The sequence below is a fragment of the Chelon labrosus genome (genome assembly GCF_963514085.1).
Source record: "Chelon labrosus genome assembly, chromosome: 3".
NCBI classification, from domain to species: domain Eukaryota; kingdom Metazoa; phylum Chordata; class Actinopteri; order Mugiliformes; family Mugilidae; genus Chelon; species Chelon labrosus.
Genome location: NC_140339.1, coordinates 21612679 through 21631514, shown reverse-complemented (window position 1 = coordinate 21631514; position 18836 = coordinate 21612679). Strand labels below are relative to the sequence as shown.

Below are 18836 nucleotides of genomic sequence, written 5' to 3'. Positions count from 1 at the left end.
TCAAAATAAATTTGTGGACAAACTATTTGTATTGTAAAAGAAAATCGTAACTGCATAAAGAAATAAAGTTTTTTGTTTCCTATATGAAAAGGGCTGATTCATATCATGGGCGTGTACTCCTCTCTAACAAACACACACACAACACAAGAAAATTAATATTTTATGTCCTTTGATTAGATTGAAAAAAAAAAAGCCATAGCTTTATAATGTTCTAATAATTTTAGACAGGGGTGCTTACTCAACTTGCCTGGAGGCAGACTACATTATTTAAAGCCTTTCTTAAACAAATTTTTAATGATTCAACTTCTATAATGCATACCATTTCAAACAGAATTTACTTTTGCTTGTTTTCTATGTAATGAATGGATATATATTATATTGCCCTGGTGTGTTTAGTAGATGAGCGACTGGTATCACAACACAGAATCCTTGTACAGGATGTGGATGGGGGTTTTAGTGGCATGGGGCTCAGTTTGTTAAATGTGACTTACTGTTCTAAAAACTTGTCTGTTCTGTGAAAATGTCTTTGATATTTAACTTGACATTACATATTATGGATTATAAAGGCAACACTCAGGACTGTGGCATTATGATAATGAAAGCAGTAAGACTGGGACGCGTTCCTTAAAACGCTCCTCCTTGCGTATACGCTTATATTAAGGCATTTCACAAAGAATAAACACAGGATTTGTTGACCTTTTTTTAATGAATAGTCATTTCATTCAAATGAATGGAAGCAGTAGACACAGTTATTAAATAGAGGCAATTGCAAAGCAATCATCCAATTTAGTTTTGGGGAGAGAGGTTTCAGCTGAGGGTAATGCAGCAATTGGACCCAGGGCACTGCTGTAAAGGTTAACATCCATTTCATCACTGTACCCTGTGGGTGCAGAACAGAAACTCATGACACAGCATCTGCAGAGTAACAGCACCTTCGTGGTACCACAAACTCACCAGGTCATGTAGTGTAATCATGTCCTGCAACAGCTCTTATGTTTACAAGTTGTTAGGTCAGAATTGTGCGTTTTCTGTTTCGTGCAGAGCCTCAAGTGCAATTGCCGCCACAGTTCCCCAAACAACTTAAGTATAAAAAACAAAGTAACACGTCACCTAAAACCCAAATGGATGGCAAGTTCCAACTTTCATGTTGTCATTGTATTATACTTAACTTTTATTATAGGTTGATTAGCCAATGTTTCTGATTGTATGCCATTCAAGACTTCAGCTTTTAGGAACATGTCATTCCAAGAGTTTCAGCTAACGCACCACTTAGAAGTAGCACACATCAGGCATTACATATTGGCTGCCAGTGCTATGTTGTTATAAACTGTTCACAGAAAATTTGAGCTTGAATGGGTTTTAGATGGCTACTTGAAAATTTTCAGATGTTTTGTATCAGCATGTATTGTGACAGATTTTCACCAGCCACACACCGACCCCTCTGACTGACAGCCAATAAAAACCACTGCCAGCCCAGGAGAGTGACAGACAGTCTCATCAGTCCACAGGTTGGCACTTCAGTAATCAAAAGCTTGACCGAAGCTGCGTTTGTGTCCTCCTCTGTTGTTGCCATAGCCACCACCACCACCGTTGCTCCGGAACCCGTTGCCACGGCCACCGTTTCCCCCGAAGTTCCGTCCTCTTCCACCTCTGAACCCCCCTCTGTCGCCGCGGTAGCCGCTGCCTCTGTCGCCGCGGTTACTGTGCGGCTTCTCCTCCAGCTCTGGGAGCTCTGTGGATACAGTCAGTTGCCAACGCCGACCATCGTTCCAGTTATCCTGGTGAGGGAGGAAATAGAAAGAGAAGCATTTTAGCATCTGTTTCTATTATACTTTCAATTATTTTCACCAATTTGGTCCAAAATATGAAATAAGCAGTCCTTCATAGGACATTAACAGGTGTGACTTTTTGCTGCTGTTCTCACCTGAATCTCCTTGACTTTATCAACTGGGACATCGAAACAAACGCCCTGTTACAAACACAACAAAGGTGAGATGATGAGTGTTTATAAAACAGGAAAGGAACCATCACACATTCAAAAAGGTTTCATACATTCATAGATGTGTTTTTTTCTGTTTACTTGCTGTGATTAGCTCTGTGGTTATTGTGTGACTGGAATGGCTCTGTTCACATTTTAAAAATATTTGTTTTTAGAAAGATGTTTTACTGTTTGTTTTATTTGCATTTTGATTTACCAGTGGGTTTCTTTTCTTCCGTTTCCATTTGTCAACTCAATTGTTATGATTCATGTGGCACTCTGGGGTGTTTTCTGTGTTTTGAACGGCATTATAATTTGAAGCCAACCCTAATAAGAGCATTCGCCGGTAATGATTGAGGCCCAATTCTTTGTAACCTGTATCCTAAACTTCCTACAAAAGTGTTTACACATCATAAAATGAAACCCTTCTTTCTACTAAAAAGAAGGAAAATGTAATGCATATTATATTAGCTTGTTCATACACATCAGCGACACCACATACAGAGTATGTTTGTGTGTGCACATACTGTTCTGCCTTTGAGGAAGGTCATTCTGTGAATGTGCGTCTCGAACTCTTCTCCTAGCTGTTCTTTGATGGTTCTCCAGGCATAACCCAGGTTGTGCATCTCCTGGGAACACACCAACTGCATAGTGGTGTAACCCTGCAAAAACAAACACAAATACATAAGGTGGATTCACAGGTATTGCAGATGACCTAAAGATACTGCAACTGCAACGCACACATGAGAAGACACAAAGTTATTTTGTTAGAAAAGCTTTATAATTGAGGGTGAACGGTCCACGCCTATTGCTGCACCATATGTATGCATTTGTAACTTACAGCATCGGAGTTGAGCAGTGACCTCTGCTCTAAACTTGTGGCTCCGGAAATATGGGCCAGGGCAGCAGCTAGTGCATCCACAGCTCCTCTTTCCTCTATCAGCTTCTCCGCTGATTCTCTAAAGTATCCAATTGCCGTCACTGGAACAGAGTCCAGAAATCTGGAGACATTAAAGGGGGGGAAAAAAACTCTTAACAAGCCGGCACTTGCCTTAATCACAACACTGCTGTGTGGAGCCATTGTTAAAAGCTTACATAACCACAAGCTTATCGAGTTGCCCAAGTTATATATTTAACGTGGCTGACAGAGTCCAAGGTTTCATCAGTAATAAACTAAAGGTAAGGTAAGGTAAGGTAAAGATTAAGTGCTTTGTTTATCATTATACAACACTGAACAATGAAATTGCATGGTCGGGTGAAAGGTTAGTCCTGAGCCGCTGCGGCCAAGCGCAGCTCCTGGCACCCATGTTTTTTTAAGGTTGGTGGGAGGAAACCCAAAAAAACCTTGAGAATGAATCAAGATTCATACACACACAACAAAAGATATTTCATTCCCCTTGGCTCTCATTCTCCACAATTACCTACCTGACAGCATCTTTGCTTGATGACTTGATGATTTCATTTGCAGTGGGAACGCCAACTCGCCTGAATGTGATGCCCTGGAATAATACCAAAAAGAATAATCTAATGTCAGGTCAATGCAACTTCTATTTAACTTCATTATTTCCAACTACAATAAAAAGGTCTTTCATCTGGTTATCGACGCACTGTAGCACTGTAGCACAGTAGCACAGTAGCACCTTCTTCTGGCCACTAATCAAACTTTCATTTAGCCGTGTTCACCAATTTTGATTATGCCTCTTTCTCTGTACTTTCTTGGCCATTTCCATCCATCTGTAGCTAAAGTGACTGACAACATTGTTTTTTTTTTTTTACCCAGCTGCTCAAACAACTACACCTGTCACTCCTCTATCCCTGTCTTTTCTATTTCGTATAAAATTAAAAAGACACCTACAGCTTTGTTTTCTACATAGCGCAGCTGGTCCTCTTCTTTCCTCTGGTAGAAGCAGATGCAGACTCCAGTCCTGCCTGCTCGGCCCGTACGTCCCGAACGATGAATGTACGACTCCACATCCTGACAAGAGCGAGAGAGAGACACATTTTCAGAGAACGTAAAAGGTAACACGGCTATTTGGCTTCATACTTTATGAAACACCAGTAATAAAACTGTAAATGTATTGACTTAATGTGTACAAAATCTGTTCTTCAAAATCAGTTTATACAACTATAATATCGACAGAGCCAAGAAATAGCACAGGCTGTAAATGCGAAGTTGCAAAAATTCTCGTAGGAACGCATCAAACCTTGGGTGGAGAACACTGAACCACCAAGTCAACTTCAGGAATGTCTAATCCACGAGCCGCAACGTTGGTGGCAACCAGAACCTCAAAGACCCCATTCCTGAAGCCCTTCAGCGTCATCTCCCTCTGCTTCTGCGGAATATCCCCATGGAGGGACTGTGTACTCTGAAAACATGCAAATAAAATTAAAAAAGTAATGAACACTTCAGGATATAGAGCAGAAAATAGGATTTTTAGAAGCAAGGCGGCACATGTATTTCGCAAGTATGTGTGTCTACCTGTTTGATGGATGTATTCATGGAAAGTTCATTGGCTTCTTTCTTTGTCTCACAGAAGACGATGGTTCTGCCATGGCTGCCACTGTACACCTGAATCACATCTCCTATCACAGCAGCACGCTGTGACCAGTGACAGGCAATGGCCAAATGCTACAGAGAGCCGAAGAGAGGACGCACAGGCAAAGAAAGGAGAGAGCAAAAGGATAAGCAAAGAGGGGATGGCGATGTATTCATTACTTCAGTTGGCAGACTTTAACATCATTACAAAGCCGCTGGTGTGGATAAAGATTAATACAGCAATTTTTACTGCAAATGAACTGACTGTGCTTTCCTGATGGAGATAAATGTGAGTTTATTTTACAGCCTCTGCTACTTTAACTGACCCTGCATACAGACAACACAGAGAGCGTGCCAAAGACCTACGGCCCTGTTCAGACCTGGTATTAACAAACGTTCTGATTAATGCGATGGCAACTAGCCAGTAATACGTAAAGGTGTGAACACCCATATTTAATCAGTCAGACCACATTTGGAGGTGGTTTTGGGCCACTTGTGACCACATTCTTTGGGCCTGTTCAGACCTTGCATTAGGTTCCGATCTTGGCACCCAATCGCAAGTGGCCAGTGTAAGAGATGCATTGAGACTACATTTGAGAGATCTGATCTCTGACTACATTTGGAGGTGTCCTTGTCATTAGTAATGAGAGCCTTTTAAGGTATTATCTTGTTGTAACTGTTTACTAACTAATAAATAAATCTAAACAAATTAAATTGGAAAATGCAAGTACAATGTATAGAAACTTCAAGGGTTCAAGCTATAATCTGAGCTTTGTGCAGGTCTCTACATAACTAACATCAGGGCGCAGATCAATAAATAATAGATAATAATGGAACGTGTGTGCCTTTGCTGAGAGAGACTTTAAAGCTTGTTCCAAAATTTGGATCATGTCCCATGTCATGACGTGCACATGACAAACAACCTGGCTCTGATACAGCAGTAGGTAGAGATCTATTAGAGACAGCAGCTGTTGCAAGATTCTGGATGTAAATAAATATTCTGTGGTCGTTTGCATATAGAACGGATCGGGAGACCCATTTAAGACACATTTAAAGTGTCAGGTGTGAACACAGTATTTTCAGCTGTTAACTTATGATCTGATCACCACAGATGCATTCGAATACCCACGTCTGAATAGGGCCTTGGGACTGTTTTAACTCCTGTTAAATTACACCCACTACGCACCTTTCCTCCCCCTCCTCTCTCATACATACACACTTACTTCCACAGTTGTTGCAGCTTTCTGTGTTTTCTTGCCAATCAGGTCGACATGTTTGCACCCTGGTCTCATGTATTTCTTGGCCACTTCGTACACCCAGGGGGGACAGGTGGCCGAAAAGAGGAGAGTCTGGGGGTTGTTGTCGTCATCTAGAAACGAGCACACACGCACATTTTTCTACCTTTACAATTAAAACTACACCAAAACAGTAATTTAATCGACATCAGCATATAAGACAGACAAACTAAAAACACAAATATGAATACACACATGTATACTTAATGAAAAGCAAAAATTACTTTAAAAAAACCAAAAACAAAATACACACTCAGGTTTACTTTACCTTTCTTATATGATGAACCCAAAATCTCCTCCACCTGTTCTGCAAAGCCCATGTCCAACATCTGGTCTACTTCGTCCAGAATCACGTGTTTCAGTTTAGACAGGTTGAGTTTATTGTTCTGAAGATGGTCCTTGATGCGACCAGGGGTTCCAACCAAAATGTCAATGCCGTTACGGATCGCATCGACTAGACAGAAAGAGATAAGTAAAGGAAGACAGTATTAATGTTAATGTAAAAAACATGTTGGTAAAATAGCAGACAACATTTAAAAAGCAAAAAAGGGAATTATTACTCTGACTTTTACAATGACCTGTTAAACTATTTCGATTTTAACTGGTTACTCTTAAACGACTAAACACATAACTAAATATGACATTACACCAACAAAGCTTGAGTGTAAATAAATGAATACAACGATTAGGACATTTATACACTTTCGTTCATTCATATATAGGGCTTTGACTCTGAACTTCGTTATTCGAATATAATTCGATTATTTTAAAAACTGAACGAATTTTAGGGATCTCTTAATATTCGAACCTGTATGGGAATTATTTTTTGTAAATGTGTTTGCTTGTAAACGTTGTTTTCAATTCAGATTCCGAGTTTTTTTTTTTCACGCCTGGTGAAGTAAAATCGCGAGCTCATTAGCAAGGCTATGGTTGGTCATCTGGGCTCCTGTAGGTAACGTTAGCATGCTAGGTTCCTGTAAGCTTGTGTATTTCCGATGGAGCGTTAACTGTGTCGTAACAGCATCTTCTGTTATATTCTGCTCGTTACATCTTCATTCCGACACTGCATATCTTGTTTGCTTAATAATAAACATTTTAACACGCATAAATACTCAGCCTTTCGTGCACGTAGTCTATTAACATTGACTGATACACTGCCCTCTGGTGGACAGAACATATAGAACTTAAGTTTGATACCAGTATCAGTCTTACTGAAGACATTTAATGGTCAAAATATAATTAATAAATATTCGAATGTATTCGAATTTTAATATTAATAAACAAACGAACTTCGAATATGATTTTTGGGCAAAAGTCAAAGCCCTATTCATATACTACTATAATGTTAAGACGCCTTATGTTATATATGGTTATGGCCTCCGAACTTAAAATATGAAACGTTGTGACTGCATGTCATATAAACAGCCCGGGGGTGTTCAGTGACTACCATGCATTGTCCGTTCTAATCATATTCAGACTTAAATACAGATATATTTGAAGAGTTTTAACTTTTGAGTACAGGTTAAGAAAAAGAAGAAAACTATAGATTGTTTTTGTAGTCTCTGGAGCTGGGTACCGAGGGGCAGCTTCAGGGAGGTGACTACTTGGAACCCAGTAGGCCCAGTGAGTTGGGGTGAGAAAAAGAGGCCTTAAACAGCCATTTCAGACCTATTTGGACCCACAAAACTGAAATGAATTAGATACTCTCATCTAAACAGACTATTCAAAGCTACTTCAACCGAAAATAACTGCTTACTCTGTGGATTGTAAGAGCTGCCCCCGTAGAAACAGGTGATTGACAATCTCTTGATGATGTCTTTGAAGTCCTTAGCAACCTGGATGGCCAACTCTCTGGTCGGAGTCAACACCAGAACCTGCAGACGGACAGACAAGAAAAAAAAACTCAGCCACACACAAAAATACTGATGCTAGCTTTCAGTAACTGGTGTGAATGTTTATCAGTGCGCACCCTGGGAGGCCGTCCTCTGGTCATCTCTACTGCATCGTTCTGGAGTTTCTCCACCAGAGGAACAGCAAAGGAGAACGTCTTTCCCGTTCCTGTACGGGCCTGGGCAATTACGTCCTCACCGTCATAGACGGGATTGAATGTCTTCACCTGAATGTCAAAGAGGTAAGAGACTCCCCGGGCTGAGCAAGTAGAGATAGCAAAGTGACAGGAGGAAAAGAAAGGATGACAGGACAAAGAGGAAGAGAGAGGATCAATGGTAATTTGTTTTATACAGCACACACCAAAGGACATCGGCAAGTTTGAAACCCACTGGTATCACTGTGACGTCCATTTACAATGCAAAAAGAGTCACATCTGAAAACGAACGTATCCATTCGTTTCAGTCTGTAACAGTGAAAACTCTCAAATGTTCATTACAGTGCTTATGCACGTGTACTAAACTAAAAGTAAATCAATACGCACAAAAAGCATGTCTCACTCTACTTTTTTTGTAAAATTTAGATTCACCACAAAAATTGCAAAGCAAGCATGTCAGGAGTTGGACCTGTACCAGTAACACTTGCGCTCTACATCTGTGGTAAAACAATAAAGGTATGAAAATGTAAATATGATGCTTACCTTTCAGTTTATCAATGGTGACCTTGGAGATTCTGAAGTTGGAGAATGCCCCTTCTTTCTGCTCCTGTGTCTCCTCCTAAATAAAGAAAAAGAGGCAGTGTAAATGTGCGTTTTTTTTATCCAACAGTTAGAGAAAGAGGGATTTAGCATCAGCTTCCCAAACAGCGTCTTAAGTATCAAACAGAATGCTAGTTTCAAATACACTATTGCAAATCTCTAACTGATCCAATAGACTGACATCACCCAACAAAAACTGAGAATCAGAATTACCTATTTAAAATCCCGACAGAGCACAGACATCATAAATATTCATACAAACTTTCAACTGAACTGCTCCTTAGAGAAAATAAAAACGTTCCAGTGCTTAAATTAGGAAAAGCTAATAAATGTTTACAGTCCCCCTCCAAATCTTACCGTTTCCTTTTCGCTGTCACTAGCTGAGTCTTCACTTGAGTGGGCCGGTGTCTGGATGGGAGTCTGAACAGGGGTGTTTGGGGTGGAATGTCCGTTGGTTTCTGCCTCTGCGATCGCTTTCTTTTGCTTCTTCTTCTTTTTCTAATCCACAAGAGAAAAGTAAACAGTGTTATACAAAGTGCAGCGTATGACCTTGTCCACTGGGGCATTGACAGAATATGCATTTATCTTTTAACTATATTTTGAATAAGTTGCCGAACAAGGCATACTCTCCTACAAAGAGTCTAGTGAACATTAAACTCATAACTAAGGCTTTTGGTGAGGGAATTTTGACAAATGGTAGCTAGATATAAGCAAGTTCTGACCTCTGTGTCTCCCTCTGTGTTTTTCTTAGTCTTCTGCTTTGGTGTTTCAGCTTCGTTACTGTTGCCATTCATGTCTGTGGCCTCATCCGTGTGGCCGTTCACTTGGTCCGCTGCCAGCTTGTCTTTTTTCTTTTTCTTCTTAGGTGCTGGAGGGTCGCAGTCTGGGTCCTCCTGCTCCTCCAACTCCTGCTGCTTCTGCTTCAGCTTCTTGGCCTCCTTGGTCTTTTTCTTTGTTATTTTTCAGACACGAGAATGGAAAAAACAATAAGGTAAATCTATAACATCTAATAACACTATAATGGAAATTAAAGGGCACCATAGCAGTTTAATTGATTTAAAGTACCTGTGGAAACTCTTATTTTCTGTATAAATAATGTTTTACAGATTTGAAATCAAACTGTATATTCATCCTAAACAGGGGTATATTATTTTTTAAATAATTTTAAGTTCTGTTCTTGATCAACTACCTTATTATCAAGATATTAATGAATGACAGTTTGGGTTACTTGATCTTGAGCAATGTGATGTGATCTCAGCATTGCTCAATTTATTTTGGTTTGAGAAAAACCCTCCAAAAACCACCTAATCCATTTTTTTACACTTAATGTGAGATGAAATGAGAAAACCCTTAACTGTCATTGTATGATTATACAATAAAACTGCAAAATACAAGTCAGAGCAGTGCTTTTAAAAACAACAAAATACAAAAATACCTAAAATAGACAAACAATCCCATACAAAGACTGACTGAGACCACAGTGAATATTAAATATATTGCACAAGAATTTAAACTATTAAGGTGTTTACAATATTAAGATGTTATCATTGCTGTGCGAGGCTGTAGGAAAGATTTTTTTCATCATCCTAGAAGAGATGGACCTTAGATTCATTGTTGAAAAAAAAAAAAAAACTGCATTAATTTTAAAATAAAAACGATCTACTATTAAAATAAACACAATTAGCGGCACCTACAATGCAGTCTATTGTTTTTAAGGTGGTTGTTTGCGTACTTGACTAACAGCTGACGAGTCCAGCTGAATAACACGTCATCAGTTCGCGTCCACTGCGCAGATAGACACACATGTGCGCAGCCTCTTGATGGTTTCCATGGTGTCAGCCCATAAATCCATGTGGTCTAATAGGTCAGCTCAGTAACACATGGGCATGCCATGTGACCTCCTACGTGTGCTAGGCCAAATAACTACGCTACCATTCTATGTAATAACCTTACTAAAGGGATATCAGCATCGCTCCTGATTACGACATAACACTAAAACTGAAATACTGTTTTCGCTACTCAAGCCTGCCTTGTACTCGTTTCCCGTTTATGTTTTTCTGACAGTTCTGTAGCGTTAGTTACCCGGCTAGCCGAGGTTAGCACGCTGAGCCACATGTTGCCAAACAAGGACCAGCGGAGGAAGGACGACGCGTGAGCTAAAGTGTGTTTTCTCAGTCTGTCCAGGTCAACACGACCCACAGTGCTCACCTTTAGGATTTTGGCCTCCGCGGCAGTGTCCACCTCGTTTTCCATTGCTAGATCTTCGGTTTCAACAATGATTTTTGACGGCATTTCTTTCTAGTTGGAGTCCCTCAGCGTAGACACACCAGCGAGGCGACGGGCACGCGGATGGAAAGGAACGCGCAAGGCGGCGCCAGGAAACGTGTTCACGAGCCGGACACAGAACTAGATGTTATAGATAGGTACGACATTATACGGCATTACACAGACGGTACTCTTTTATATACGGTCTATGTCGATGAGACAGTACGGAGCAGAAATAATTACGGTAAAATATTTTCTAAAAATTACAATATGTTTATAATATAATAATTTATACGGGTTTACTGAACGAATTAATACTGTATTCATGAGATTCTCTGGAGAAACAATAAAAAATATTAAAGTAAGATCAGCTCGTTACACTTAATGTGAGATGAAATTAATAAAGCCTTAAATGTCATTGTCTGCATAATGCAATGAAATTGCAAAAAAAAAAAAAAAAAAAACACGATAAATATTAAATATATTCCACAAGAATGAAAAAAAAAGTTTTTCTCGGGTGAAAAAGTCATCAGTGCACAAGCGTAGCGATTACAATAACGTACCAGCAGATAGCGCACTGTGTCCTGTTTTGTGAATCTGCTTCTTGAGCATCAGCAACTGGAGAGCAGCCGGAGAGGAGTGATAATTTTTTATTTTTCGGCATGGCTATTACATGTGAGTGCTTCTATAATGTTACAGACAGAGACATGACCATGACAGTTGAATAGGCAGTGTCTCAAATAAACTCTTGAGTTCCAGAATCTCACTTTTGAACGTTAAATAATGGACCAGCACCCCACGGCGTGGAGCTGAAGACAAAAAAGGGTTGATTTCTGTGTGCTGTGGCTGTAGATGTGTTTTGGAGATTGTGCTTTGGTTGTAGAGTTCAATGATTTTATTTTAATTGTAGTTTCTTGTGCTCAACAGTCAAAAGAGGAAATATACATACATTTCCCATACGTTTGATAAATAAACCATTACGTCTTATGTCTTATAAAAGAAAATGTCAGGACATCTGTCTGTAAGCTGAATCTTCAGAGAAACTGGGCCATGCAGCAAGAAAACAACGTCAAGAACACAAGTTGCTCTACAAAAGATTGGTTAAAGAAGAACAAACTTAACGTTTTGGAAAGGCCAAGTCAAAGTTCTGACCTTAATGCTATAAAATGTCATGGAAGGACTTGTCTTTGAAAACATTACACCAATTTCATGCTGACTATGAGCACAGATGACCAATCATGTCCATTTGTCTGAAGATGAAAAGTCATAATAATCTCATTTATCCTGCTGAAATTGCAACATTCATTCATTCATTCATTCATTTTCTACACCCGGTTATTCCTGTTAAGGGTCGCGGGGGTCTGCTGGAGCCTATCCCAGCTGTCATCGAGCGAGAGGCAGGGGGAAATTGCAACAGATTATTTGTATTTACACTGAAGATATTCATTGGACAAAGATCTATTTTTTGAATTTCAGTGTTTTCCTCAAATGTACACATGTGAACTCAGTGACATACTGGAACATTCCTCTAGTTTGGACCTTTGATCCAGTGGTTATTGATGCAATCTATAAGAGTTGCTGGGGTGGTTTTTGCTGCTGAAAAGTAGGTAGACAGAATGTTCTCATGGGAGTAAGCTTTCATCAGACCCACTGCTTTAAACTGAAATCTGTCATTGACAAGTTACTCTTTCTTGTCCCATTCTAAATGGTAATTTTTCCAACTTTTCTTTTTCCATCTGAACAGATGTACCCATTTCCTGAAAGGCTTCCTGGAGTTGGGCAAGAAGCACATTCTTGTTGACATTAGGGTCACTTACTATGTCTTCACAGACAATGAACAAAGATGTCCTAGAGTGAGCTGTCTTTATTAACATGTTAGCTTGGTGCTCTGCACTGCTAGACATCTGAAGACAGAAAAACTTGTCACACACTTCTGGTGGTGTTACTGTGTATACAGCATCAGTCCTGAACATAAATTATTATTTTCTATTTTTTTAAATTATTCTTATTATTTTATTTACCACTTTTGTGCTTTTTTAAGGAGACAGTCTATCCATGTTACGCTGTAAATGTCCTGAAAGTGGGATTATCTTAAGAAGTACAAGTAAAACTCCATTTCACATTACAATGGTTACATTTTCCAGTGAATCTGCAGTTTATATGCTTGCATAGAGTGAGAGAGGGCACACAGATACTATTCATAATAATATATATATTTTTTAATGCAGTTTAATATTTAATTTTCAAAAATCTTCTTTATCAACTTATTGTATTATTTGTTTTAATTTGTATTGTAGGCCATATGTTCACTGTAAGCAGGTATGAACAAACATACAAGAAGCAATAAATTCCAATGATGCATGTAATATTTTCTTCAATTTAGGTTATCAAATAAATGCTGTGCAGTGTTCCTTTGCAATGGAGGGAGAATTGTGCTGATACAGGAGGTGGTGAGGCTGATTTCATACTCCCAGGTGGACGTAATGCTGGTGTATCAAAAAGGAAGGCTGCAATGGGAATGAGAAATTTGGATGAACTTCCACTGACCTCTCTTCTTCTCTTCGCCTCTGTTATTTAGTTTTTGTCTCTCTGCCTGGCTGGCCTCAAACAGATGATTCCCCTCACAGGAGCTGAACCTGCTCAAGGTTTAGTCCTGTTTAAAGTTTTTCCTTGACACCATCCTCTTGATGCTTGCTCTGGGGGTTTCACGCCCTGGGTCCTGTAAAGCGTATCGAGACAATGTGGATTGTTACTGATGATATATATATATATATTTTTTAATAGAATTATAATGTAGGTGCATCAATGATACATGCAGCTCAAACCTAATATTATTGACTATGATGGGATGATAGAGAATAATAATAAAAAGCAAATAATCTTGCTTGTGTTTGCTGTCACTATAGGAATACATATTTTTCAGGATCTTCATGAAAATATTATTACAACTGAAAAATGAGACAACATCTGCTACTGTTATAACTCCCAGGATGGCTCAGACAATGTGACAACCCAACCCAACAACCCAAGCTTACAAGATATCATGTGTCTTGTGTGCAGATAACGAACACTCTGAGCTGGTCTGAACACACTGGATCCCTTGTAAAGAGGGCCCAGCAGCGCATGCACTTTCTGCGACGGATGAGGAGAGTCAACCTGCCCCCTCCCATTCTCACCACCTTCTACAGAGGTACTATAGAGAGCATATTGACGAGCTGCATCTCTGTCTGGTCAGGGGCTTGTAGTGCCTCTGACTGGAAGTCCCTACAGAGGGTGGTGAGGACAGCGGAGAAAATCATCGGGACTTCTTTTCCTTCCATCCAGGACATTGCTAAGAGACGCTGTCTGACAAGGGCCAAAAACATCACCTCAGCCCCCTCACACCCCCAACATGGACTGTTCTCACTGCTGGCCTCTGGAAGGAGGTTTCGCAGCCTACAGAGCAGAACAGTCAGGTTCAAAAACAGTTTCATCCCATATGCCATAAGACTGCTCAACACACTATAAACAGTACCCTCCTCCACCCACTCCCATTACCCTGTAATTAAGAACGTGCAATAATATTTATCTACATTTCAAGCTTCTTAGATATTTATATTTATTATATTCTGTATATACGTTCCTGGAAATTGTACATACCGTTTCTGTTGTACATACTGTTTCTGTTAAATATTCCTGCTGTACTAAGAGCCATTGTACCGAAATTTCTTTTTGATGAAAATCAAAATGACAAATAAAGTCTGTCTAAGTCTAAGTCTAAGTCTACTGCTGGAGGCTGTTCTGAGTCGCCAGTCTTTGCAGATACTCTACATTACAAACTGTGAACACCTAAAACCTTTAGGTAAAATATTAATAATCAATTAATATTAATTTTAATATTAATATTTGGTAATATATAGTTGGTAAAACCAATTAACTAAATAAAAATATTTTAGTACCCCGGCGCATTCATGGCAAATTATACACATGTTTGGCGTTTAGAACTTGATGGTAAAATAAATAAGTATGTCAGTCCAGAGTTTGAATAGACATGTTTTAGACTCGGTATCTTGGCACTAGCCCTGTCAGTGCCGTACTTCAAAACAACGCGGAAGCTACGCACAATGTTCCACTCACCATAGATAGACCATAGACATATACATTTTAGAAGACGCTTAATAAAGTTCACTCCATTGACTCGTATTGGCAGGCGGGACAGAGCTGCCTCCTCCAATATGGCGGCGACGTTGACGTATCGATCGCAACCGCAACCATCGCAACAACGGGCCAACCCGCTCAATGAGGCGTCATTGGTCTGTCATAAGCCCAGCCACTCACGGTCTGCCTGAAACACTGTGGCTGAGGATTTACGACAGTGTCGTAAACCGCCAGTGTTGTGGTTGGAAATTTGACCACAAGTCGTCCTCTGAGCTGAGCTTTTCAGTCGCCCTTCAACCACTGCAGAAAGAGTCTAGTTCTCCGCCAAAGGAGGTTGGATTAACGTTAAACCATGGCAGGGACAATTGCACGCAAAGCCATTGACCACCTGAAGAGTAAAGAGTTCAGGGAATATTTGATGAGGTACGTATTAAAGCGGCTAGATCCCTCTGTTAGCACGGATGCTAACATAGCTAGCTGGTTAGTCGGGTTACAGCTGGTTAAGTTAGCTTATGTTCAATGAATGCACTGAATTCTTGGTCCTGATCTGTTTAACTAAGGTTTTAATAAAATTTCATAATTAAGTTTGTGTTTGAGCCCCGTTTTTTCCCCCCGATTGCTTCATTCGGCTGGTTTTCAAGGACGATTGTGCTTTCTGTAGTAGCGCTTATTAAGTTTAAGGAGGGAGGACGGTACATAAACTCGTTGGTTTAGTTTTTTTTTACATGGTGCCAGCTCCTTCAGAAACATTAACACTAAACTAGTAGTCAAGCTAGAAAGTGGGTCATAGCATGACAGGTGGTCTAATCCCCCTCCAAAAAAAAACTACTGTAAAAAAACTGGGCTGTGCTTTTCTGTTGTGCTCAGTGACAGAAATGACTTTATAGACAAAAGTAAAAGAGAAGACACATTATACTCTTAATCTTTATCGCTTTTTTTTTGTCAAGACATTGGTTACTGTGTACATGGTGCTCTGGTGGTGTGCTTACTTGCCACAGATTAGCCCCTTGTTGGAAATAGGTTAAAGGGAAAATTATGACATGGTGATGCAAGAGGTCATCTTTGTTTGCTTTTGTCAAAGATACACAGCACAGTTATCTCTTTTCTCAATTATTCCCTGAGGAGCCTTGTCCAAAGTACTTTGAAAGAACAGTAGAAAGGTAAATAGGTGCACTGCAGGTGTGGGAGAGGCACTTTATAAAACTAGTGCAACCATGGGCACCATCTCAAGGGTCTTTCCTCTCACAAATAAGTTTGCCATGTTGTTTTATGAATATTATGGCTGCCAGCTCACTATCCACAGAGACAAAGCATAATTACACAGGTGATTACTGCAGGATCTGTGTTTCTTGCATTATAATTGTCTCTCATTTGAAACAGTCCCGTCGCCTGCTTTTGGTGCATGTAATTCTCTCTCATGCACACATGACTTAACTCTTTTTATTTTCTTCTCTCCTCTATGTTGCATCAAACATCCAACAGCACGGTAAGTCCCCAACTTTTCTTTCAGCATCTGTTTATGTTGGCTTATATCTTGAGTTATATTTACTGTCATATTTGTGTCTCATTTGTGTATTTTTGACACCATTACTTTTTGTTTTATGATTTCTGTTCTGTTTCTAAACTCTATTTTCTCCCCTTTGCAGCATTTTTGGGGTCCTGTAGCAAACTGGGGTCTTCCTATTGCTGCCATCACCGATATGAAGAAGAGCCCTGAAATTATCAGTGGCAGGATGACCTTCGGTAAGACATACAGAATACACATGCAATGCACACACAATACTCCTATAGGTCTGTACTGTAGTATTGAGTATATGCAGTATTAGAGAGGTGGGTCAGGATTTGACCTGTAACCTCTTCATCCATATATACGGCATTTTTGTGCTGTTAATTACTTCTGATTTTGCAGAGAGGTGGCAGTAAGGCAATGTGATATATTCATGTTATACATCAGAGCTGTAGTAAAGAGTCTCCTGAGTGAAATTGTGTATAACAATACACTTGTGTTGTGTGTTTTCTTCCTCGCCCCAGCTCTGTCTTGCTACTCCCTGCTCTTCATGAGGTTCGCCTACAAAGTGCAGCCACGCAACTGGCTACTGTTTGCTTGCCATTTGACCAATGAGTCAGCGCAGCTCATCCAGGGAAGTCGTCTCATCAAATACAAGTGAGAAATATTCTATATTCTTATGATTTTAAATAGATTTTCTGTCACATTTTCTGAAACTGTTATGCTATACATGATATCATGACATGGTCTCGTTTTCAACTGCCTACCTATCCCTGATTCAAATCCTGATGTGGGCACAGTGCTTGAATACATAGGACCAGTACTGATTTATTAGCTTTGGTATTTGTGATGACCACAATGACAACATTTTTGTCTTTCCAGTTATTAGGTTTTATTTAATATTTTTTTAATAACTGTAGAGCTATGAGGAAAAGAGACATGAAATAAGGCCTTTTCATGAGAACTAAAGGTTGTTGAGTTAAAAAAAGAATTGTGTGCACTCAAATTGTTTATGTTATTTCAGCATGGAGAAGAAGAAGGGATCGTAATGGCTGAGTAAAACAGATGCAGGATGCTGATAGCAGAGTGGAGAAATGCTGCTTCAACAGCTGTCTACGCTGGAACTCGTGCATCTCCACATCTCATCCAATCAGTGAAACCACTGCACTTAGGCCATTTTTTTTTTAACATGACGTTAACATGATTGATCACCTTCACGATGGTTTAGTCACTTTACTACAGAGACAGAAAAAAAGCTGTTGGTCTGCTGTGATTTATTTTTAACATTCAACACATAAAATATAATGTTGGAGAATATACACCCGGCTAACCAGCCTGACAGTTGGCTGCCTTGCACACAGAATCATAAATTATTTCATATCATGTCATTGACATAATATTTTTAATTACACTGTAACCTGTTTAGAAATGTAAATCAAAAATATTTGATTGAAAACTCACTTAGGTTGAGATCACTTAGTGATAATATGTCTACACAGTAGCAGGCTCTCATGGCTGAGCATATAGACTTCATTCATTAACTTCAATGTAAACACAGAAGAACACACATGGCTGAGCGGTCTGCTGTGTCCTGGAGCAAGATAAAAGGTGTGTGTATGAGGATCCAGTATGACGTGTTTTTAACCATATAAGAATCTATAATAATTCAACGTTTAACTTGAACAAAACAAATATGGACATATTTTCATGTGGTCATACCGCACATTATAAACATTTTAAATCAGTATAAATACTTTGCAAGCTGTGACTGTTAAGGTTAAAATCCCATGTTACTGGGCAAGACTAGCTGCTTCTGTCAGTACTGACCAAACATGTTCTTTGTGATGTCATGTGTTCTTCACATTAATTTATTGTACCTTATTCAAATTATTTTCCCTGATATCCGATTTGAATTCTCTGGGTTTGTTAAAATAAACTGGCTCTAACAAACTTAATTTTGAGATTGTTTTTTATGATGTTCAACATTGCCACTAGTGTGCCCCATCCACCAAATGTTTGCAGCTAAAGGTTGGTCTGGAATAACATGACTTATTCAAACTATATGATCAGTTCCCAATGGAGCAACTCCAGACCAACTGTCAGTAGCAAACATTTGTTGGGTGGGGAAAGTTTGTGCTGGCTGCCAGACTACTCTGGAACCGCTCTGCTGGGAACTGATTATGCCTCAGCAAATGTCTTCTGGGCCAAACAAATAGTTGAATAACGGCCATGTAATCATACACATGAACAGAGAGCAGCTGTGTTGAATTTTCTTGCAACAAAATGGATCTGATTGGGTGTAGGACAATCCACTTGCTCGCAGAGGTACTTTTTTTTCAGGAGACGTATACAATGTCAAATTGTACATGTCGCCTGATAACTAGAGCAGTGTTTACACTCAACTCTGTATTTACACACGAAACACCCCTTTGCTCTGTAACCTAATACCCTTGTGAAATTAACACTAAACACAA

The 18836-nt window shown here is 39.5% G+C and overlaps 2 protein-coding genes across 3 annotated transcripts; one reads left to right on the top strand and one right to left on the bottom strand.

Moving 5' to 3' along the window:
• Nucleotides 1–687: 687 nt before the first annotated feature.
• ddx21 (DEAD (Asp-Glu-Ala-Asp) box helicase 21) lies at nt 688–10822 on the bottom strand. The gene is made up of 16 exons (XM_084575044.1): nt 10662–10822; nt 9176–9403; nt 8811–8951; nt 8397–8472; nt 7779–7957; nt 7566–7683; nt 6078–6263; nt 5738–5883; nt 4458–4607; nt 4183–4344; nt 3834–3953; nt 3404–3477; nt 2820–2979; nt 2506–2640; nt 1925–1969; nt 688–1778 (listed from the first exon to the last, which is right to left on the bottom strand). Exons 1-16 carry the CDS (start codon nt 10743–10745, stop codon nt 1518–1520), a joined length of 2265 nt encoding a protein of 754 aa, XP_084431170.1. The 5' UTR covers nt 10746–10822; the 3' UTR covers nt 688–1517.
• A 4276-nt stretch (nt 10823–15098) lies between these two features.
• On the top strand, nt 15099–18317 carry mpc1 (mitochondrial pyruvate carrier 1; the record flags this gene model as incomplete). Of its 2 annotated transcripts, none has more annotated exons than XM_084575004.1 (3): nt 15099–15282; nt 16502–16598; nt 16887–17023. In XM_084575004.1, the coding sequence occupies exons 1-3, from the start codon at nt 15208–15210 to the stop codon at nt 17021–17023; spliced, it is 309 nt and encodes a 102-aa protein (XP_084431130.1). In that variant the 5' UTR covers nt 15099–15207. The 2 variants fall into 2 exon arrangements, with proteins under 2 accessions (XP_084431130.1, XP_084431129.1); XM_084575003.1 differs by lacking the exon at nt 15099–15282 and adding an exon at nt 17387–18317 and having other exon boundaries at nt 16482–16598; nt 16887–17019.
• Nucleotides 18318–18836: the final 519 nt, after the last annotated feature.

Bases quoted from the DNA above. Each gene is read 5' to 3' on its own strand.
- ddx21 (XM_084575044.1), bottom strand. From the start codon at position 10,745: ATGCCGTCAAAAATCATTGTTGAAACCGAAGATCTAGCAATGGAAAAC. The intron at 9,404-10,661 runs GTGAGCACTGTG...AAAATAACAAAG, and splicing joins CGGAGGCCAAAATCCTAAAG to AAAAAGACCAAGGAGGCCAA. The intron at 7,958-8,396 runs GTAAGCATCATA...CTACTTGCTCAG, and splicing joins CACCATTGATAAACTGAAAG to CCCGGGGAGTCTCTTACCTC.